This window comes from Oncorhynchus masou, chromosome 5 (genome assembly GCF_036934945.1).
Source record: "Oncorhynchus masou masou isolate Uvic2021 chromosome 5, UVic_Omas_1.1, whole genome shotgun sequence".
Lineage (NCBI taxonomy): Eukaryota > Metazoa > Chordata > Actinopteri > Salmoniformes > Salmonidae > Oncorhynchus > Oncorhynchus masou.
Window position 1 is genome coordinate 38308081 of NC_088216.1, and position 24073 is coordinate 38332153.

The 24073-nt window shown below is 40.3% G+C and overlaps 1 protein-coding gene across 1 annotated transcript in view; it reads left to right on the plus strand.

Annotated features, from left to right (window-relative positions):
• The first annotated feature begins 8888 nt into the window (after positions 1–8888).
• LOC135539554 (mRNA (2'-O-methyladenosine-N(6)-)-methyltransferase-like) overlaps positions 8889–24073 on the plus strand; it is a 48431-nt gene continuing 33246 nt past the window's right edge. The window contains 5 exon segments of the mRNA XM_064965491.1: positions 8889–8935; positions 15643–15781; positions 18450–18574; positions 18780–18911; positions 20222–20364. Of these exon segments, the coding sequence (XP_064821563.1) occupies positions 15658–15781; positions 18450–18574; positions 18780–18911; positions 20222–20364 (524 nt within the window). The 5' untranslated portion in view covers positions 8889–8935; positions 15643–15657.

The window sequence follows — 24073 nt, forward strand, 5'->3', positions numbered from 1 at the left end:
TTATTTGTAAATTATGGTGGAAAATATGTATTTGGTTCTTTAAGAAGCTCCTCTGTCCTCCACTCGTTACCTGTATTAATGGCACCTGTTTGAACTTGTTATCAGTATAAAATACACCTGTCCACAACCTCAAACAGTCACACTCCAAACTCCACTATTGCCAAGACCAAAGAGCTGTCAAAGGACACCAGAAACAAAATTGTAGACCTGCACCAGGCTGGGAAGACTGAATCTGCAATAGGTAAGCAGCTTGGTTTGAAGAAATCAACTGTGGGAGCAATTATTAGGAAATGGAAGACATACAAGACCACTGATAATCTCCCTAATCTCTCTGGGGCTCCCACGCAAGATCTCACCCGTGGAGTCAAATTTATCATGAGAACTGTGAGCAAAAATCCCAGAACCACACGGGGGGACCTAGTGAATGACCTGCAGAGAGCTGGGACCAAAGTAACAAAGCCTACCATCAGTAACACAGTACGCCGCCAGGGACTCAAATCCTGCAGTGCCAGATGTGTCACCCTGCTTAAGCCAGTACATGTCCAGGCCCATCTGAAGTTTGCGAGAGAGCATTTGGATGATCCAGAAGAAGATTGGGAGAATGTCATATGGTCAGATGAAACCAAAATATAACTTTTTGTTAAAAACTCAACTCGTTGTGTTTGGAGGACAAAGATTGCTGAGTTGCATCCAAAGAACATCATACCTACTGTGAAGCATGGGGGTGGAAACATCATGCTTTGGGGCTGTTTTTCTGCAAAGGGACCAGGACGACTAATCTGTGGAAAGGAAAGCATGAATGGGGCCATGTATCAATGAGATTTTGAGTGAAAACCTCCTTCCATCAGCAAGGGCATTGAAGATGAAACGTGGCTGGGTCTTTCAGCGTGACAATGATCCCAAACACACCGCCCGGGCAACGAAGGAGTGGCTTCGTAAGAAACATTTCAAGGTCCTGGAGTGGCCTAGCCAGTCTCCAGATCTCAACTCCATAGAAATTCTTTGGACTGAGTTGAAAGTCCGTGTTGCCCAGCAACAGCCCCAAAACATCACTGCTCTCGAGGAGATCTGCATGGAGGAATGGGCCAAAATACCAGCAACAGTGTGTGAAAACCTTGTGAAGACTAACAGAAAACGTTTGACCTCTGTCATTGCCAACAAAAGGTATATAACAAAGTATTGAGATAAACTTTTGTTATTGACCAAATACTTATTTTCCACCATAATTTGCAAATAAATTCATTAAAAATCCTACAATGTGATTTTCTGGATTTTTCCCCAAGATTTTGTCTGTCATAGTTGAAGTGTACCTATGATGAAAATTACAGGCCTCTCTCATCTTTTTAAGTGGGAGAACTTGCACAATTGGTGGCTGACTGAATACTCTTTTGCCCCACTGTATAAGAATGTGTGTAAATAGTATTTTTGTTGTCTTTCCTATATACATAAGTACCTTTGAAAGGTATTCAGAACCCTTGACTTTTTCCACATTTTGTTACGTTACAGCCATATCCTAAAATTGATTAAATAAAATAAAATCCTCAGCAATCTACACACAATACCCTTAGAATGACAAAGTGAAAACAGGATTTTAGAGTTTTTGCAAATGTATTAAAAATATAACAGAAATACCTTATTTACATAAGTATTCAGACCCTTTACTATGTGACTCAAAATTGAGCTGATGTGCATTCTGTTTCCATGAGTCATCCTTGAGATGTTTCTACAACTTGATTGGAGTCCACCTGTGGTAAATTCAATTGATTGGACATGATTTGGAAAGACACACCTGTCCATACAATGGCAAGAAAACCCTGTGAACCCTTTGGAATTAACTGGATTTCTGCATATATTCGTCATAACATTTGATTGGATCTTCATCTAAGCCACAACAATAGACAAACACAGTCTGCTTAAACTAATAACACACAAACAATTATACGTTTTCATGTCTTTATTGAACGCATCATGTAAAAATTCACAGTGTAGGGTGGAAAAAGTATGTAAACCCTTGCAGTTGACCCACCTTTGGAAGCATCAACCGCAACCAAACTTTCTGTAGTTGCGGACCAGACCTGCACAACGGTCAGGAGGAATTTTGGACCATTCATCTTCACAAAACTGTTTCAGTTCGACAATATTCTTAAGATGTCTGGTGTGAACCACTCTCGAGGTCATGCCACAGCATTTTAAATCAGGTTGAGGTCAGGACTGACTGGGCCACTCCAGAAGGACTATTTTCTTCTGTTGAAGCCATTCTGTTATTGATTTACTTCTGTGTTTTGGGTCGATGTCCTGTTGCGTCACCCATCTTCTGTTGAGCTTCAATTGGCAGACAGATAGCCTAACATTCTCTTGCAAAATGTCTTGATAAACGTGGAAATTCATTTTTTCAGTTGAAGATAGCAAGCTGTCCAGGCCCTGAGGCAGCAAAGCAGCCCCAAACCATGATGCTCCCTCCACCATACTTTACAGTTGGGATGAGGTTTTGATGTTGGTGTGCTGTGCCTTTTTTTTCTCCACACACAGTGTTGTGCATTCCTTCCAAGCAACTCAACTTCAGTTTAATCTGTCCACAGAATATTTTGCCAGAATCGCTGCGGAACATCCAGGATGCTCTGTTGCAAACTTCAGACGTGCACCAATGTTTTTTTTTGTACAGCAGTAGCTTCTTCCGTGGTGTCCTCCCTTGAACACCATTCTTGTTTATCGTAGACTTGTCAACAGAGATGTTAGCATGTTCCAGAGATTTATGTAAGTCTTTAGCTGACACTAGGATTCCTCTTAACCTCTTAGCATTCTGCATTGTGCTCTTACAGTCATCTTTACAGGATGGCCACTCGTAGGGAGAGTAGCAATAGTGCTGAACTTTCTCCATTTATAGACAATTTGTCTTACTGTGGACTGAAACATCAAGACTTTTAGAGAAACTTTTGTAACCCTTTCCAGCTTTATGCAAGTCAACAATTCTTAATCTTAGGTCTTCTGAGATCTCATTTGTTCGAGGCATGATTCACATCAGGCAATGCTTCTTGTGAACAGCAAACACAAATATTGTGAGTGTTTTTTTATAGGGTAAGGCAGCTCTAACCAATATCTCCAATCTCGTCTCATTGATTGGACTCCAGGTTAGCCAACTCCTGACTCCAATTAGCTTTTGGAAAAGCCATTAGTCTAGGAGTTCACATACTTTTTCAAACCAACACTGAATGATTAAATTATGTATTCAATATCGACAAGAAAAATACTATAATCTGTGTTATCAGTTTAAGCACACTGTGTTCGTCTGTTGTTGTGACTAAGATGAAGATCAGATCAAACTTTGCCTAATTTATGCAGAAATCCAGGTAATTCCAAAGGGTTCGCATACTTTTTTCTTGCCACTATAAGTTCCCACAGTTGACAGTGCATGTCACAGCAAAGACCAAGCCATGAAGTCAAATGAATTGTTCTGAGAACTTTGAGACAGGATTGTGTTGAGGCACAGATCTAGGGAAGGGTACAAAAAAATGTCTGCAGAATTGAAGGTCCACAAGAACACAGTGGCCTCAATCATTCTTAAATGGAAGGTGTTTGGAACCACCAATACTCTTCCGAGAGCTGGCCGCCTGGCCAAACTGAGCAATTGGGGGAGAAGGGCCATGAGGTGGGAGGTGACCAAGAACCTGATGGTCACTCTGACAGAGCTCTGGAGTTCCTCTGTGGAGATGGGAGAACTTTTCAGAAGGACACCATCTCTGCAGCACTCCACTAACCAGGCCTTTATGATAGAGTGGTCAGACAGAAGCCACTCCTCAGTAAAAGGCACATGACAGCCCGCTTGGAGTTGGGCACCTAAAGGCACCTAAAGACACTCAGACCATGAGAAAGGTCTGATGAAACCAAGATTGAACTCTGGATGAAAGGCAAGTATCACGTCTGGAGGAAACCTGGCACCATCCCTACAGTGAAGCATGTTGGTAAGCCTACTCCAGAGTGCTCAGGACCTCTGACTGGGACGAAGGTTCACCTTTCAACAGGACAATGGCCCTAAGCACACAGCCAAGAGAACACAGGAGTGTCTTTGGGAAAAGTCTCTGAATGGCTGGTTACTCAAGAACAGAGCCCGGACTTGGACCTGAGACCTGAAAATAGCTGTGCAGCAACGCTCCCCATCCAACCTGACAGAGCGTGAGAGGATCTGCCAAGCTTGTAGTCTCATACCCAAGAAGACTCAATGCTGTGATCACTGCCAAAGGTGCTTCAACAAAGTACTGAGTAAAGGGTCTGAATACTTATGTAAATGTAATATTTCCGTTTTTTACATTTGTAATAAATTAGCAACAATTTAGAAAAAAACTACTGTTTTTGCTTTGTCATTATGAGGTATTCTGCATAGATTGATGTGGGGGAAAAAAAGCATTTAATCAATTTTAGAATAAGGCTGTAACTTAATGTAACAAATTGTGGAAAAAGTCAAGGGGTCTGAATACTTACCGAATACACTGTATACCTGTTATTATTATTATATATTTATATATTTAATAAAAATATATATATTATGTTGTTCTTGTCTGTTACGGTTCTGTATGTTGTCATGTATTTGTATGTTTTATGTGGATCCAAGGAAGAGTAGCTGCTATATGTGCAGTAGCTAATGGGGATCCTAATAAACTATACCATTGAATATCATCCTCAATCCCCCAGTTATGGGAATCTTTCTCCAGCTAACCATTTTGGCTGATAGGAAACAAGTGTTTTGCAATGGAGTAGAGTGAGGGTACTCCAGTTTAAACACACATGTGTGCTGGGGTATTCAGGCCATTGACCGATAGAGAACTCGTGAGTGAAGAGATCTGGGAAAAGGGTGTGTTTGTATGAGTTTGTATTGATGCGATCTTGTGTTTAGTAACTCATGAACTCATGTAGTACATAATATAGGTATTTTGCAGTGGTACGTAAGGTTTATTATTATGTGTGTGCAAAATCATTTCAATTTTAAATAACAAACATCTCAGGACACACATAGGGAAGAGTAGCCCCAAAAAAGAGCAGCCCCCCAAAAAACTAAACAACAAACTTGCTAGATACCATGGTTGAGGTCCATTTTGAATTGAGTTGCGAATTGCTCTTTAATTCCAATTAAATTCTTGAATAGGCCATACCACACAGGAGGCAGAATTTGAATTGAATTTGAATTAAAGGATGTACAATTTAATTCAATGCAATTCAAATGGCTTATTTATTCTACACATCACTATACAAATGTTTATTTTGACATCATGTATGGATACAAATTCCATGTAACATATGGTTGAAACATGTAATTTTAAAAACATTCTCCTGAAACTATATTAACTCATTACAGTGGCATGTTTTACAGTGGCTTATTCTAAGAACATAGTGTGAGTTGTCTATACTAATTTATAATTCCCTTAATGTTTTAAATATCAGGAAATATACATTTCCCAGAATGCATTAGATCAAACACTGGAGTATGAAAGGGAACAATGATCTCATGACAATGAAAAATACTGTTAGAAATCTTTAATATTTGAAATGGTATGTGTATGCTTTGCATTAATAAGCGTCAGATATAAATCTGATAAAATATTTGTCAAATGAATGATATGTTTCATGTCTCAGTTGAATTGGTTTGAATTAAATAATATTTCCTTCCATTCAATTTTGATTGAAATTCTGCTTCCTGTGGGGTGTGGCCAACTCAAAATTAAATTAAATTCAATGGTTCAATGGAATTAAATTGAGAAATTACGAATTGACCACAACCCTGCTCAATCCCAGTCAAGTTACTAGCAAACTAGTGATGTTATGCGTGTTGAGGCTTTGCATCAAGTTTCCTCACTTGATCTCAGAAATAAGATATTATGCAGAGCCACTGCTACATCTCTATATAAATATTTGTCATAGCCTCAGGCCCTATTTCAATAGGCATATGGCTTAATTTTAGGACCCCAGGGCCTATATTTGCTAGTCAAAGTATTACTTTCATTGAGTAAAGATGAGCTGCAATACTGCCGTCTTTGGTTCATTATTTTCATGTGATCACTCTTTTTTCTACATTCAACATCTTTCAGAGACTATCTCAAAGTTAGCATTTTATCATTACTAAAACACAGCACCTTAAATTCCACTGAAAGGTGTCCTCATCAATTAAGCTTTCACTTACACAGTCACACACACCAGTTTGAAACAGAAGAATGTATTGAGATTTGATCAAATCTCTAATCTCAGTGTTGGAATTCATCCAAGTGATATGATCTAACATAATTACAATAAACACAGGATTTAAATACAGACCACTTAAACTGTGTACATAAACAGCATATTCCACATCCACTTAATACCTTTTGAATTGATAATGGTAACAACCCGTTTGTAAACCCTTAATTGGGTGAAGCCTTCCTATAGTTCACTCTGTTGTATCATCCCACATCATAAAACACAAATCCAAACCAGTCTGGAAAAATACATTCTGTGCAGCATCTCAGCACGTATCTTAGCAGGATATTGGTTTCTAACTTTAATTTAATAAATACATTCAACAATACCTGAAAGTCATACACCCATACTCACCTCTGCTTGTGCCATTGTGGAGATGGCACAGAAAAGTATGTGTCCTCTCAACTCATCAACTCCTGGGAACATTGAATTCTGAGCTGCCTGGTCTGTCTACATCAGTGGTTCTCAACCCTGGTCCTCAGGACCAACAAGGGTGGACTTTTTTGCTTTAGCCCTAGCACTACACACCTGATTCAAATCATCATGAGTTGATAATTTGAATCAGTTGTGTAGTGCTAGGGCAAAAACAAAAATGTGCACACCTTTGGGTCCCCAGGACCAGGTTTGAGAACCAGCGGTCTATATCATCTTAATCTCTTTTACCCACATCCCTCATTTCCCCTAATTTTGCTTGAGCAGTGAATATAATCGGACATCATACCAATTTTAGAATACATGTAAGTGTATATGCAAAATCCCAAATGATGATTCATTTTCAAGACCTGAAACATCCTTGAGGGGCCCAGTTTACAGACAGCTTTATTTGTGCAATTCTGTCTATAATTTGTGAGAGAACCTGTCTTCTCTTAAGAATTGATGTTTTGCTTTTTAAAAGTATGATGATTCAAATGTTATTTGAGGTACTCCATGCCACAAGGTCAATTAAATAACAGTAGCCTTGACATTTGGAAAACCAGTCTTCTGACAGAGGTAAAATACAAAAACTGGCTAGTACCAATCATTGGATAGATTGTGCTAAACCAGTGGAATGATAGAACTGTAGCATACTCTTAAGACAGTGAGAATTTCCCAATAAGGTTGCCATTGGAGACCTGTATCATATATGTTTGTCAGTTTTATTGACCTGGTGCAATGTTAGGTAAGTTTGGTGTATGTCATGTCGATTTAGGTCACTTTTATGCCGTCAAGTTCTGTTGCACAAACAACTGAACTGTGCAGGAATGCTGAACAAAAATTGGGAGCCACAGGGGCAGGGTTGGTTCAGTGTTAAGCTGTTGCCATTTAAGTCTCTCGAGCAAACAGATCCTAATGGTTCCCAGCTCCTCACCACAATGATGGCTCAACTCACTTCTTTTATGTATATTTTAACATAAAACAGCCATTCTGAGAAGTGGGAAGATATTTAAAATGAGCTAAATGGGGTTCTGCATCATTGTAGGCTACCGCATCAAATTGAATGGTGAATTAAAATGTGCTCAAAAAGGGGTCAGACGTAATAGGTTCATCATGTTTAATCATTTTAATGGCCATAGTAGAACAGAACATCCGTACACCACCAGATGTCAGTGTTGACAATGTTTGGTGAAAGTGAGACGATTTTTCTCCTGACCTGTAAGCCTGGGATAAAATATCAGGGGCGTACTCATTACACTGATTCTGTTGTAAAACGTTTCTTAAACGGCAAACAGAACGAAACTGGGGGGGCCCTACCTCAATTTGTCCAATTGAAACTCTAATTTTAGTTGTTCGGTTTTGCAACCGTTTGGACTAATGATTCCTCCCCAGATGTAACACTGTTGGCATGCACGTTTCAAACAACCCAGTCACACCTGGGGCACAGTAATCACAGCAATAAAAACGATTTCTTGAGATCATGTGCAGGGAACAGATGGTATAGATTTTTTTATTTAGAAATGTCTGAAATTCCCCTAGCTTATTACCAGGACTGCAACTTTTATTTGACAAATAACCAAAATATGTTTTACAGTTTATAATATTTAGCATTCAGTGCACACAATGGAAAAATACAAAGAAAGAGAGAATATCAACATGAATTTAAAGTTGTTAATTTATTAGTCTTATTAATTTATTAGTCAACATAAAGACAGTACATACATCTGGTTGACATGGTATAATCACATAGGCATAATGCAACATCTTCTAATAACATTATAATAAATACATCGACTACTGAGCATGTCACAAATAATGAGTTGTATCAATTGAAAATGTAGACACTGCACAAACCTACACAAAAGTGAATATAAATCGATATTATTTCGTAATCCGAACCAATTCTTATTTTCAATGACTGCATAGGAACAGTGGGTTAACTGTCTTTTTCAGGGGCAGAATGACAGTTTTGTACCTTGTCAGAAATTGAACCTTTCGGTTACTAGTCCAACGCTCTAACCACTAGGCTATCCTGCCGCCCAGGATATTACTGGTTAAATAGTTCAGACGAGTTCGCAAATGTGTTTTGGCCTGACTACTTTCACAAGCAAAGTTCGGAGGAACTAGCTACTAAGATTCTGCAGCATGTCAACGTTTACAAATGCCCTTCCACATATGGCTACTTCTCAATGACAAACATTGCCTAGAACGACAACTAAACTTGGCGCGTGCGCAATACCAAGGCCCGCGTCCCCGAAACAAGATGGCGGAGAAGGTGGGGAGGAAGAGGCGGAGGCAGGTACGGATTGAATAGAGCAAAGGCTGTAGAAGGTTCCCAACAAACCTCTATAAGGTAAGGGGAATTACCACAATAGCGCTATAGGAAGGTGGCGAAACATGCAAGGTATCCTATTATCCACTCAAAATGTACACGCATTGTCAATGCACGAAATAAAGAAACAATGTTGTCTGCAAGGGTTGCTATGACTCGATATCGCGCGCTATTTTGTCTCAACCAAAGTGCGCTCCTAAATATTTGTATGTGTTTGAAATAAAAGGGGTTCATATACGCCCATATTGACAGCATATACCTAGTACCCTTACTAATTCTCGTCATTTATATGTCACACTAAGCCCATTTCGTACAGTATCCTACCGTATTTGATCTGTTTTCAATTCAATTCAAGGGGCTTTATTGGCATGGGTAACATGTGTTAACATTGCCAAAGCAAGTAAGGTAGATAATATATAAAGTGAAATAGACAAAAATTAAAATTTTCCACATCTCCCTACTTGGGTTCCGATATACTGCCGTTGCCTTTTATTGTGTAGCGCAGCTACCAGATGTTCTCCCCTCTTTTTCGTGTTTTTTTTTAACCTTTATTTAACTAGGCAAGTCAGTTAAGAACAAATTCTTATTTTCAATGACGGCCTAGGAAAGTGGGTTAACTGCCTGTTCAGGGGCAGAACGACAGCTTTGTGCCTTGTCAGGTAGGGGGGGTTTGAACTTGCAAACTTCCAGTTACTAGACAACGGTAATCAACGGTAAAGATAGAACAGGCATCTGCAAGATGTCAATTTGAAATGTTATGTTAATCGAAAGGACATCAAATTAATAATGAATCACTAGGTACTAAAATGCATAGGTATAGCTAGACAGTTAACTATCTAGCCTCGTGTTTTATACATGCATTCATGTTGATTTAGCACCAGGGTAATCCCCACTACTGGTATCACTCTGCTCATTCGGAGGGATTTGACGCAGATTTTGCCGGTGCACTGTTGCCAATAGCACATTGTGGAAATACAACATAATCTATCAAGCTGCTGTTTACGTTACCTACCTAGACGCACTAGTCTGGCTAATTACTCTCTTGTGCGCTCGCTACGGGTCTTGACGGATGGGCTCTATCATTCATTCATTGAATGATTACCACTAGTAGGCTACCATTCACTCCAGACTATAACCGCAGAATTGTCAGGACGATCAACAGGTCTTGCTTGTTGAATAGTAACCACAATGAAATGATGTGGCCAGACCAAAATCCTTGGAACGCTGTGATGGCAGCGAGTAGGCTTGTGAGGATGCGGCGGTTGGAGAAGCAACATATGTGCTGTAATGCGATCAATATGGATGATCGTTCTGAGGATATGGTCAATAACCTGAATAGTCTGTAATGGAAAGTAAGAGGAAAAAGAGACCATGCTACTTACTGAAAGCAGTGGCGCTTCTGGTGAAGGGAGTGTAAAGGTATGATGATGTTTGTGACCCCAGGGCCTCATTTACAGGACTACACCAATTGTTGCCCAGGGACCTGCAAACCGACGACCCCCGTCATATGCTAGCAAAAACAGGTTTTTAACGTATTGTCATAGGGCGGCGAACTGCGTCGTTTGGGTCTGGCTGGGGTAGGCCCTCATTGTAAATAAGATTTCGTCCTTATTAACTGACTTGTCTAGTTAAATAAAGGTTCAATAAGAATAACATTTAAAAATCAGGTGAATGACAAGGAAAAGTAATGAACATAATACAATGAATAGATTCAATTGACATTTGTTTTGGTCACTGGTCTACACACACTACCCCAAAATGTCGAAGTGGATTTTTTTCTTTTTTCTCACAAATTAGTAAAAAATGAAAAGCTGAAATGTCTTGAGTCATTACCATTCAACCCCTTTGTTATCGATCAAATGTATTTATAAAGCCCTTCTTACATCAGCTGATGTCACAAACTGCTGTACAGAAACCTGGCCTAAAACCCCAAAAGGCAAGCAATGCAGGTGTAGAAGCATGGTGGCTAGGAAAAACTCCCTGGAAAGAAACCTGGAGAGGAACCAGGCTATGAGGGGTGGAGATTATAACAGAACATGGCCAAGATGTTCATGTGTTCATAGATGACCATCAGGGTCAGATGATAATAATAATCAGTGGTTGTATGGCAGTCTAAATAAATGTGCTTAATACGTCACATAAATTGCATGGACTCCCTTTTCGCAATAACAGTGTTTAACATGACATTACTTTTTTAGATGATTACCACATCTCTATACCCCATAAATCTATGGAAAGACCTGGAAATGGTTGTCTAGCAATGATTAACAACCAATTTGACAGAACTTAAGGAATTTAGAAAATAATAATTGGCAAATGTTGCACAATCCAGGTGTGGAAAGCTCTTAGTCTCACAGCTGCAATCACTGCCAAAGGAGCTAACACAAAGTATTCATTCAGGGGTGTGAATATTTATGTAAATGAGATATTTATGCATTTCATTTTCAATGAATTTGTGTGCTGTGCTAGCCATGCTCCGCAAGGAAAGATTATTCAAATAGAAACTCTCAATGGGAAGAAGATCGAAAGCCATGTCCCTGGAGTTTATGCTAAGTTGAGGGGTGGCACTTCTGGGGTCCCATAATCTATGTTCATAGATGATATTAAAGAAAATGAGAAGGGAGGCATAGTGATTGAGGCCTAAAGGTTGATCAGTAGGAAATAAAAGTTTGTTTGTCGTTTTACAGATGGGATTCCTTAGTTTCAATTTCTTTTAGAATTTGTCCCATTGCCATTGCAGTGTTTTAAATGCCAAAGAATGGGAGCCACTTCCTGTTTTGATTTTCCTCAGGGTGTGTAATTTGCTCAATATTAGGTGTTGAGAAGTGAAGTTGACATCATTAGAATGAAGATATTCTCCTCTTTTTTTACTGTAGGTATGTAATACAAATTAATTTGTTACTAGCTATATTCATAAAAACAAAATGTATAATTTTCCCCCTTTTTGTTTTCTATGTACATTTTCGCGGAACCCCTGCAGTACCTGGACCCCCGGTTGAATACCCCTGGATTACCCAGTGGCGTAAAGAAAGAAATGGGTGAGGTAAAACTAGCCCGGTTCACGGTGACTGTGGGAACAATGTAAAGGCTAAATGTTGTAATTGTGGGTGGGAACACAGTGCAGCATTTGGTGGATGCTAGGTGCAGAGAGAGGCCCAGAGATATAGAATCAATGTCTCAAATGCAGACACTGTAAGACTGATTGGTGGAATGACGAGGCGGACTGATGTAGCTACCCCGGCTGCTCCCTTCAGAAAGTTGTGTTACAGCCTGAATTCAAAATCGTTTAATATATTTTTTTCCTTACCTATCTACACACACTACCCCATAATGACAAAGTGAAAACAATTTTGTAGAATTTCTTGAAAATGAAATACAGATATTGAATTTACATAACCCTGAGGCAATACATGTTAGAATCACCTTTGGTAGCGATTACAGCTGTGAATCATTCTGGTTAAATCGCTAATAGCTTTGCACACCTGGATTGTACAATATTTGCCAATTATTCTTTTTAAAATTCTCCCATCTCTGTCAAGTTGGTTGTTAATCATTTCTAGACAGACAATTTCAAGTCTTGCCATAGATTTTCAAGTCGGTTTAAGTCAAAACTGCAGCTAGGCCTCACAGGATCATTACATTTCTTCTTGGTAAACATCTCCGAACCAGGATTTCCTCTATGATTTTGCCTGTGCTTCGCTCTGATAATTTATTTTTAATTTAAAAAAACTCCCTAGACCTTGCTAATGACAAGCATACACGTAACATGATGCAGCCACCACCATGCTTGAAAATATGAAGAGTGGTAGTCAGTGATGTTGTTTTCAATTTGTCTCAAACATAAGGCTTTGTATTCTGGACACATGCATGTTTTGGAATATTTTTTATTCTGTACAGGATTTATTCCTTTCGCTCTGTCATTAAGGTTAGTATTTTGGAGTAACTACAATGTTGTTGATCTATCCTCAGTTTTCTCCAATCACAGCCATTAAACTATAACCGTTTTAGTCACCATTAGCCTCATAGTGAAATCCCTGTGTCAATCCCCCAAGTGACTTGGTGTATTGACACACCATCCAAAGTGTAATTAATAACGTCACCTTGCTCAAAGGGATATTCCGGTACTTTTTTGGTCTTGCTATAACAAAGGGGTTGAATACTTGTTGACTCAACACATTTCAGCTTTTCATTTTGGATCAATTTTGTGTGAGGAGGCAAGTGACACAAAATCTCAGGCTGTAACAAAACGACTACACAGACTATCTGCATTGACCCTTCTATTTTATTAAATGTTTTGCTCTCTATCCACACGTATACTGACACTCCAACACACACACAACACGCACACACATTCATACTGACTCCACACACACACACACACACACACACACACACACACACACACACACACACACACACACACACACACACACACACACACACACACACACACACACACACACACACACACACACACACACACAATCATCATACATGCTGCTGCTGCTACTCTGTTTATTATATCTCTTGAGGTCTAGTCAACTTACCCTTATATATATATACCCTACCACTCCAGTATCCCTGCACATTGTAAATATGGTATTGGCATTGACCCTGGAACTAACCCTGTTACATAGCTTACTTATTTTCTGGTGTTCTTATTTCTGTTTCTTGTGTGCTTTTGTTCTACTTTTATTTTTAAAATGTTTTATTTTTATAGTAGTACTGATATTGATTATTGCATTGCTGGGGAAGACCATTAAGAAAGGCATTTCACTGTATTTGTGCAGTGCACTGAGTAAACTTAACTTGAAATTAACTTACAATTTACTTCATAGCTTTCATTGGAAAGGTTATCAACACTACTCAAATTGTTGAAAGCAGAAATGCCGGCAATAGAGTTCAGGTGTAACAGATGTTCCTGTCAACATGATTTTTTAAAATACTGAATAATCCTAAAGCTGGATTGTCTCAGCATGAAATAATAACATTTTTGATGTGTTTTTCGGTATGCGGGAGGGTTTGTTAGTAGGGATTTTTGTTTTTACTTTTTCTTAGTAATGGTGAGGACATCTACTTTGAGCATGACAAGTCATTTTTCCAAGTAAATGTTTACAGACAGATTATTTCACTTAGTTCACTGTATCACGATTCCAGTGGGTCAAAAGTTTACATACACTAAGTTGACTGTGCCTTTTAAACAGCTTGGAAAATTCTAGAAAATGATGTAATGGCTTTAGAAGCATCTGATATGCTAATTGGCATCATTTGAGTCAACTGGAGGTGTACCTGTGGATGTATTTCAAGGCCTACCTTCAAACTCAGTGTCTCTTTGCTTGACATCAAGGGAAAATCAAAAGAAATCAGCCAAGACCTCAGAAAAAGAATTGTAGACCTCCACAAGTCTGGTTCATCCTTGGGCGCAATTTCCAAACACCTGAAGGTACCACGTTCATCTGTACAAGCAATAGTACGGAAGTATAAACACCATGGGACCACGCAGCCATCATACCACTCAGGAAGGAGACGTGCTCTGTCTCCTAGAGATGAACGTACTTTGGTGTGAAAAGTGCAAATCAATACCAGAACAACAGCAAAGGACCTTGTGAAGATGCTGGAGGAAACTGGTACAAAAGTATCTATATCCACAGTAAAACAAGTAATCTATCGACGTAACCTGAAGGCCGCTCAGCAAGGAAGAAGCCACTGCTCCAAAACCGCCATCATAAAGCCAGACTACAGTTTGCAATTGCACATAGGGACAAAGATTGTACTTTTTGGAGAAATGTCCTCTGGTCCGAAAAAATAAAACTTTTTTGCCATAATGACCATTGTTATATTTGGAGGAAAAAGGGGGATGCTTGCAAGCCGAAGAATACCATCCCAACCGTGAAGCACAGGGGTGGCAGCATCATGTTGTGGCGGTGCTTTGCTGCAGGAGGGACTGGTGCACTTCACAAAATAGATGGCATAATGAGGAAAGAACAATATATCCACATAATTTAGCAACATCTCAAGACATCAGTCAGGAAGTTAAAGCTTGGTCGCAAATGGGTCTTCCAAATGACAATGACCCCAAGCATACTTCCAAAGTTGTGGCAAAATGGCTTAAGGACAACAAAGTCAAGGTATTGGATTGGCCATCACAAAGCCCTGACCTCATTCATATAGAAAATGTGTGGGCAGAACTGAAAAAGCATGTGCGAGCAAGGAGGCATACAAACCTGACTCAGTTACACCATCTCTATCAGGAGGAATAGGACAAAATTCACCCAACTTATTTTGGGAAGCTTGTGGAAGGCTACCCAAAACGTTTGACCCAAGTTAAACAATTTAAAGGCAATGCTACCAAATACTAATTGAGTGAATGTAAACGTCTGACCCACTGGGAATGTGATGAAAGAAATAAAAGCTGAAATAAATCATTCTCTCTACTATTATTCTGACACTCACATTTTTTAAATAAAGTGGTGATCCTAACTGACCTAAAACATTTGTACTTGTATTGTACAAATGTATTGTATTGTATTAAATGTCAGGAATTGTGAAACATTTAAACTCAGTTTATTTGGCTAAGGTGTATGTAAACTTCCGACTTCAACTATACTTAACAAGGCAAAGTTGATTGAAAACTCCTTTGCTAATTTGGCACAATCTTTTTTTTTTCAGGACAGGACAGATGAGGAGAGATGTCAAGTGAGAACCACGGAACAATGAAGGGGGACACTGCTTTGGTGATGTCTCCAACAGGCTCTGCCACACAGGGGTCTCCGGTCTCACCTTCAACTAGCAAGCCCATGCCAGATTTGCCAGGTAAGATGGCCCTAGTGACATGACATCAAGCGGTGCATATATCCCGTAACTCTGCTCTCCGAGCAGTCAGTGTGAGGTAAAATGACAATGCCGTTGGCCTGTGTGGTCCAATTATTAGAGCCACTGACACCGGCACATGAGTTGGCATGGGTTCGAATCTGGCGAACTGCGCTTTGACTCACCACCACTATCTTCCCTGTCTTTCCAACCTCTCACCAGCCCCACACTTTAAAAAAAATTATTATGCCAGTATTTAAATTACCCTCACCATCACAATAGTTTGAAATTAGCTTCCTATTCTCCCATTTTCTTTCTCTACACTGATCAAAAATACAGGATAAGTGAAGCAATATGCCAGAATCCCACTTGCCAAGAGGATTCCCGCCTGTACAATTATTTTAATGCCTAATGTATACCCTTGGTATGCAATGCAAGAAACCTACCCAAAATGGGGATCACGTGTTCTTGCATCAAGTTATGACTGCAGGGCTGCAAATGTCTTTTGCTATTTTGCTACATATAGTTCTTCCATGCGTACATACAGTGCCTTCATAAAATATTCATATCCCTTGATTTATTCCATATTTTGTTGTTATAGCCTGAATACAAAGTTGATAAAAAAAACGTTTTAAATATCACATCTACACACAATACCCCATAATAACTAAATTAAAATATGTTTTTAAATTGTTGCTAATTTATTGAAAATGAAATATAGAAATATCTCATTTACATAAGTATTCACACCACTGAGTCATTACTTTGCAGAACCGCCTTTGGCAGCGATTACAGATGTCAGTCTTTCAGGATAAGACTCCAAACCTATTTTCAAAATTCTTCAAGCGCTGTCAAATTGGTTGTTGATCATTGCTAGACAACCATTTTCAGGTCTTGCCATAGAATTTCAAGTAGATTTAAGTCAAAACTGTAACTCGGCCACTGTCTTCTTGGTAAGCAACGCCAGTGTAAATTTGACCTTGTGATTTAGGTTATTGTCCTGCTGAAAGGTGAATTCATCTCCCAGTTCTGGTGGAAAGCACAGTGAACCAAGATTTCCTCTAGGATTTTGCCTGTGCTTAGCTCTATTCCATTTATTTTTGTATCCTGAAAAACTCCACAGTCCTTAATGATTACAAGCATACCCATAACATGATGCAGTCACCACTATGCTTGAAAATATGGAGAGTGGTACTCTAATGTGTTGTATTGGATTTGCCCCAAACATGACACTTTGTATTCAGGACAAGAAGTTAATTGCTTTGCCACATTTTATTTGCTGTATTACTTTAATGCCTTGTTGCAAATAGGATGCATGTTTTAGAATGTGTATTCTGTACAGGGTTCCTTCTTTTCACTCTGTCAATTAGGTTAGTATTGTGGAGCAACTACAGTCTTGATCCAGACTCAGTTTTCTCCCATCACAGCCATTACACTTGGTAACGGTTTTAAAATCACCCTTGAGGGGTTTCCTTCCTCTCCGGCAACTGATTTAAGAAGGATGCCTGTATCTGGGTGTATTGATACACCATCCAAAGAATAATTCATAACTTCACCATGCTCAAAGGGATATTTAATATCTGTCTGTCTGTTTGCCAGATAGCCAGTGGAGAGAAAAGATGAGACACCATATGAAACACATCACAGCACAGGGGGAACCCAACCAATAATAATGGCTGAGCAATTTAATGGCAACTTCATAGAAACAATTTACAAGAAAGAACCCAGTCATCAACATTAGAGGATTTGCAATAATCTGTATTATCTCCCAGTGGAGGAGTGCAGAGGATATTAATTTGGGGGGTGTTCATAGGCCAAACAAAGGCCTTAAAATGTCCAAAAACATCTTGGCCACATGTCAATAGTATCACCCCACATCAATACAGTTCAAATAGCAATACACCATAAACTTGCAAGCAACCTCCCATTTACCTACAATGTAAACCCAAATACTTCTGGCAGAGAATAATAGTCCAGCGACACTGAACATCAAAGGGAAGCGCATTGGAGAAAAAAAAGTCTGCTGCAGTGTAAATTACTGGAAAGATAGAGGGGAGAGAGGGGGGTCTTAGTGCAATGACAAGCCTGAAGTCAACAGCTGTCTGTCTGTCTGGTTTTTGTTTGTTTGTATACTAATCCATGCGATCAATAACTGGTGCGGTCCCAAAAGATTTAGAGCGGTAACACCGACGATCGAGTTAAACACTTTACAAACTCAGCACGCTGAATATAAACAAGACTTCTGCAGCATTGCACACCCTGATCAAACTGCCTCGCCAACCGAATGCTCCCTCCCAGAAAGCCGGAAGAGCTCTCTTCGTTTCCTCCATTCTGCCTGCTGATGCGCTCTTAAAGTGGTAGCACATGGTGGAAGCTATGTGCAGGATTTCACCCCAACATAATTCCACTTTGACATTTTTTGGGTATTGTGTGTAAGCCAGTGACAAAAAAAGTAGTCCATTTCAAATATAGGCTGTAAAGCAACATAATGTGGAAAATGTCAAGGGGCGTGAATACTTTCTGAAGGCATATACGTAGGGTATACATGAGGCTTAAGATCAGTGCTTAGAAAGGAAAGGATACTGACTTTGTCTATGTTGACTTGCTACTTACAAGTGAGAAGAACCAGACTGAAGATAGATGTGACCTTTCTGACGCCTTTCCTGTGCAGACGAGCTCGTCCAGGCCGGCTGGTCGAAATGCTGGAGCAAGCGGGAGAATCGGCCCTACTGGTTCAACCGCTTCACCAATCAGTCGATGTGGGAGATGCCAGTCCTGGGGCAGCATGATGTCATTGTGAGTGCAAAATGGTTATAGCTTCTTGATTTGGGACAGAGGGAAAAATAATTGTTCTCTTTATTTCTGTTCTTAGTACCTCATGCTCTCTTTTTTTTATTCAGTAACTGTCTCTTGATGGAACTTGGTCTGAACCTTATCAACATCACTCTTCTCCAGCAGTTTTCTAACGGGGAAGCTGCCCTGTTTGTTCCTGTCTTTGTAGTCTGACCCACTGGGTTTGAATGCTGCCTCGGTGGAGGGGGCAGGTGACGCCGGCGTGGGCAACGGGCAGCGTAAGAGACGCCTGTCGGAGGAGGCTGCCCAGGGTGGTCTTAACAGCTTCAAGAGGCCCAAGGTGGGTCATTGAGCAGGACACGTTTCTTCGTCAATGCCGCAAAATATTACAAGTGTGACAATTTTCATGCTTCTATACCAGTGTGTTTTTTTTTTGTGAGCTTAACTCTTGATACTCCCCATCCCGGATCCGGGATCGTGAAAAAAGCCTCAGGCTCATTAGCATAACGCAACGTTAACGATTTCTGAAAATCGCAAATAAAATGAAAATAATGTGCCTGCTCTCAAGCTTAGCCTTTTCTTAACAACACTGTCATCTCAGATTTTCAAAATATGCTTTTGAACCATAGCAATTCACTAATTTGTGTAAGAGTATGCAAAGCTAGCTTAGCATTTTGAGTAGCATTTAGCACGCAACATTTTCACAAAAACCAGATAACCAAATAAATAAAATCATTTACCTTTGAAGAGCTTCGGATGTTTTCAATGAGGAGACTCTCAGTTACATAGCAAATGTTCAGTTTTTCCTGAAAGAATCTTTGTGTAGGAGAAATCACTCCGTTTTTTTACATCACATTTGGCTACCGAAACGAACCAAAAATTCAGTCACCAACAACGTCGAACTTTTTCCGAATTAACTCCATAATATCGACCGAAACATGGCAAACGTTGTTTGGAATCAATCCTCAAGGTGTTTTTTCACATATCTCTTCATTGATATATCGTTCGTGGAAGCCTGCTTTCTTCTCTGTATCCCATGGAAAAATACTTGCAGCTGAGGTTTGCGCACCAATTTCGGCGCAGGACACCGGGCGGACACCTGGTAAATGTGGTCTCTTATGGTCAATCTTCCAATGATATGCCTACAAATACGTCACAATGCTGCAGACACCTTGGGGAAACGACAGAAAGGGCAGGCTCATTCCTCTCGCATTCACAGCCATATAAGGAGACAATGGAAAACTGAGCCTCAAAAATCCTGCTGATTTCCTGGATGCCGTTTCATCTTGGTTTTGCCTGAAGCTCACGTTCTAGGGCACGCACAGAGAATATCTTTGCAGTTCTGGAAACGTCAGAGTGTTTTCTTTCCAAAGCTATCAATTATATGCATAGTCGAGCATCTTTTTGTGACAAAATATCTTGTTTAAAACGGGCACGTTTTTCATCCAAAAATGAAATAGCGCCCCCAGAGTTTCAAGAGGTTAACTACTGGACTACACTGTGCTGTCTCTTATATTTGACAGCAGGAAATTAATGTTTAAACATACTAATATGGTGTGCCCCTTGTCTCTGTAGATTGTTTTAAACTGTTTTTAAATTGGAATATTTCCTCTGTCACTCTAATCCAATATGTGAATGTGTCATTGACAGATTGAGATTGGTATACCTGTAACCCCAACAGCTCCCACAGTGCCCATCTCACCCGTTACCCCCAGGGCAAAGACGTGGAACTCTACCACAGGCACAGAGGACAAGCCAGGTCAGCCGGCATCGGCCCTATACCGTCCCACCATGTGAGTACAGCCACACATCAGTCACTGGAATCGAAATGTAGACATCCCATCACCCCATGTCCATTTCAACTGATAAAAATGTAAATTAAAATGACTACTACCATGGTGTATGGACTCAGATCTTCATCCCAACAGGTCATTTGCCAGTTTTTGGTACGGTTTCTCGGACGCAGGTTGACGTTTATTGGGATGAGTGTTGTCCTTAAGGCAGAAAAAAAAATGTTTTTCCCCGCTTGATAGACCAACTGCTATGTCAAAATTGGCTATAATGTAAAAATTCATGAAAACCAACATTATTGTTTTAATTTAAGTTTAGGCATTAGGGTTAGGTTTAAAGTCCGATTGTATGACTTTGTGGCAGCGCCAGCCAGTGACCACTCTGCAGAGCTCCCTCCAGAACAAGATTAATGACGAAAAAAGCTAACCTACTTCTCAAAGTTTAGTAGCCCTGGGTTAAAAAGCTATTTCGATGGTGATTCTCCATTGACCATGCTTTTTACTACAGGACCAGGAAGAAAAACTGGGCCTTTTATGTCATGTTATGTAGAACGCTACCTGAGGAAGACCTGTTATGTCACAACTGCTATAGCATAATATGCTGATCTGCTTGTGTTTCTATAAATATTTGTGTAGCATATAGTACACTACAGTCAGAGTGCAAATTACACCGTGACATAACACATTTGTTACGGACATAATAATAAAGATTTAATTTAACAGTAAAAATGAATTGCCTTTTAATGTGTCATGAACACCACCAGTCATGATGCTTTCATCTGATTGTCAGACAAATAGCTTCAAAGCGTAGGCTACCTGTGCATGTTCGTCCACTCCAAAATAATCAAAACAGTGCAATGCATGTATACTCGTACCATTTGATGAATGGAAATAGACATCTGTTACAAAACACCAAAAAGTGTGCCTAATGACATTCAATGGTTGCTCTTGATTAGGCCTAAATTAATTGATACATCTTCCTGAGAAAGTTACGTTTTTGGTAGCCTGAAATAGGAATAAAACTGTCCCGGGAAAAATGGGATGGTCAATGTTTACTAGACTAGGCTGCAATGTGTAGGTAGGCCTATTACCATGAACTTCAAATAAGCCTACCTGTAGCCAGTGATGTAGTGGTAAAATAAAAAAGTTGGTTGAACTCTGATTACCGGTCACAGTGGAGAAAAAACCCCACTTCCTATACTTTCAATTAGGGTTGGACGGTATCTAGATTTTCATCTAGCATATCTTTCATATACAGTGGGGAGAACAAGTATTTGATACACTGCCGATCCGATTTTGCAGGTTTTCCTACTTACAAAGCATGTAGGTCTGTAATTTTTATCATAGGTACACTTCAACTGTGAGAGACGGAATCTAAAACGTTCTTTGCAAAAAAGCTCAGCATTCAACACCATAGTACCCTCCAAGCTCATCATTAAGCTTGAGTCCATGGGTCTGAACCCCGCCCTGTGAAACTGGGTCCTGGACTTCCTGAATGGCCGCCCCCAGGTGGTGAGGTAGGATAAAAAACACCTCCACTTTGCTGATCTTCAACACTGGGGCCCCTTAAGGATGCGTGCTCAGCCCCCTCATGTACTCCGGCCTGATTACCAACAATGACGAGACCGCCTATAGGGTGGAGGTGAGGGCCCTGGGAGTGTGTTGCCAGGAAAATAACCTCTCACTCAATGTCAACATACAAAGGAGATGATTGTGGACCCCCCCTTACACATCGATGGGACCGCAGTGGACAAGGTGGACAGTTTTAAGTTCCTCGGCGTACACAACACTGAGAAACTGAAATGGTCCACCCACACAGACAGTGTGGTGAAGAAAGCGCATCAGCGACTCTTCAACCACAGGAGGCTGAAGAAATTTGGCTTGTCACCTAAAACCCTCACAAACATTTACAGATGCAGTTGAGAGCATCCTGTTGGGCTGTATCACCGCCTGGTACGGAAACTGCACCACCCACAACCGCAGGACTCTCCAGAGTCACCCTGTGCGGTCTGCCCAAGCATCATTGGGGACAAACTACCTGTCCTCCAGGACACCTACAGCACCCGATGTCACAGGAAAGACAAAAAGATCATCAAGGACAACAACCACCTGAGCCGCTGCTTGTTCACCTCACTATCATCCAGAAGGTGAGGTCAGTACAGGGGCATCAAAGCTGGGACCGAGAAGCTGTTTGCAGTCTATCGCTAGGCCAGACTGTTAAATAGCACATTAGAGGCTGCTGACCTATATACAGTGCCTTGCGAAAGTATTTGGCCCCCTTGAACTTTGCGACCTTTTGCCACATTTCAGGCTTCAAACATAAAGATATAAAACTATTATTTTGTAGTGGTAAAATAAAAAAGTTGGAGAATCAACAACAAGTGGTACACAATCATGAAGTGGAACGACATTTATTGGATATTTCAAACTTTTTTAACAAATCAAAAACTGAAAAATTGGGCGTGCAAAATTATTCAGCCCCTTTACTTTCAGTGCAGCAAACCCTCTCCAGAAGTTCAGTGAGGATCTCTGAATGATCCAATGTTGACCTAAATGACTAATGATGATAAATACAATCCAGCTGTGTGTAATCAAGTCTCCGTATATATGGACCTGCACTGTGATAGTCTCAGAGGTCCTTTAAAAGCGCAGAGAGCATCATGAAGAACAAGGAACACACCAGGCAGGTCCGAGATACTGTTGTGAAGAAGTTTAAAGCCGGATTTGGATACAAAAAGATTTCCCAAGCTTTAAACATCCCAAGGAGCACTGTGCAAGCGATAATATTGAAATGGAAGGAGTATCAGACTACTGCAAATCTACCAAGACCTGGCCGTCCCTCTAAACTTTCAGCTCATACAAGGAGAAGACTGATCAGAGATGCAGCCAAGAGGCCCATGATCACTCTGGATGAACTGCAGAGATCTACAGCTGAGGTGGGAGACTCTGTCCATAGGACAACAATCAGTCGTATATTGCACAAATCTGGCCTTTATGGAAGAGTGGCAAGAAGAAAGCCATTTCTTAAAGATATCCATAAAAGTGTCGTTTAAAGTTTGCCACAAGCCACCTGGGAGACACACCAAACATGTGGAAGAAGGTGCTCTGGTCAGATGAAACCAAAATGGAACTTTTTGGCAACAATGCAAAACGTTATGTTTGGCGTAAAAGCAACACAGCTCATCACCCTGACCACACCATCCCCACTGTCAAACATGGTGGTGGCAGCATCATGCTTTGGGCCTGCTTTTCTTCAGCAGGGACAGGGATGATGGTTAAAATTGATGGGAAGATGGATGGAGCCAAATACAGGACCATTCTGGAAGAAAACCTGATGGAGTCTGCAAAAGACCTGAGACTGGGATGGAGATTTGTCTTCCAACAAGACAATGATCCAAAACATAAAGCAAAATCTACAATGGAATGTTTCAAAAATAAACATATCCAGGTGTTAGAATGGCCAAGTCAAAGTCCAGACCTGAATCCAAACGAGAATCTGTGGAAAGAACTGAAAACTGCTGTTCACAAATGCTCTCCATCCAAGCTCACTGAGCTTGAGCTGTTTTGCAAGGAGGAATGGGAAAAAATTTCAGTCTCTCGATGTGCAAAACTGATAGAGACATACCCCAAGCGACTTACAGCTGTAATCGCAGCAAAAGGTGGCGCTACAAAGTATTAACTTAAGGGGGCTGAATAATTTTGCACGCCCAAT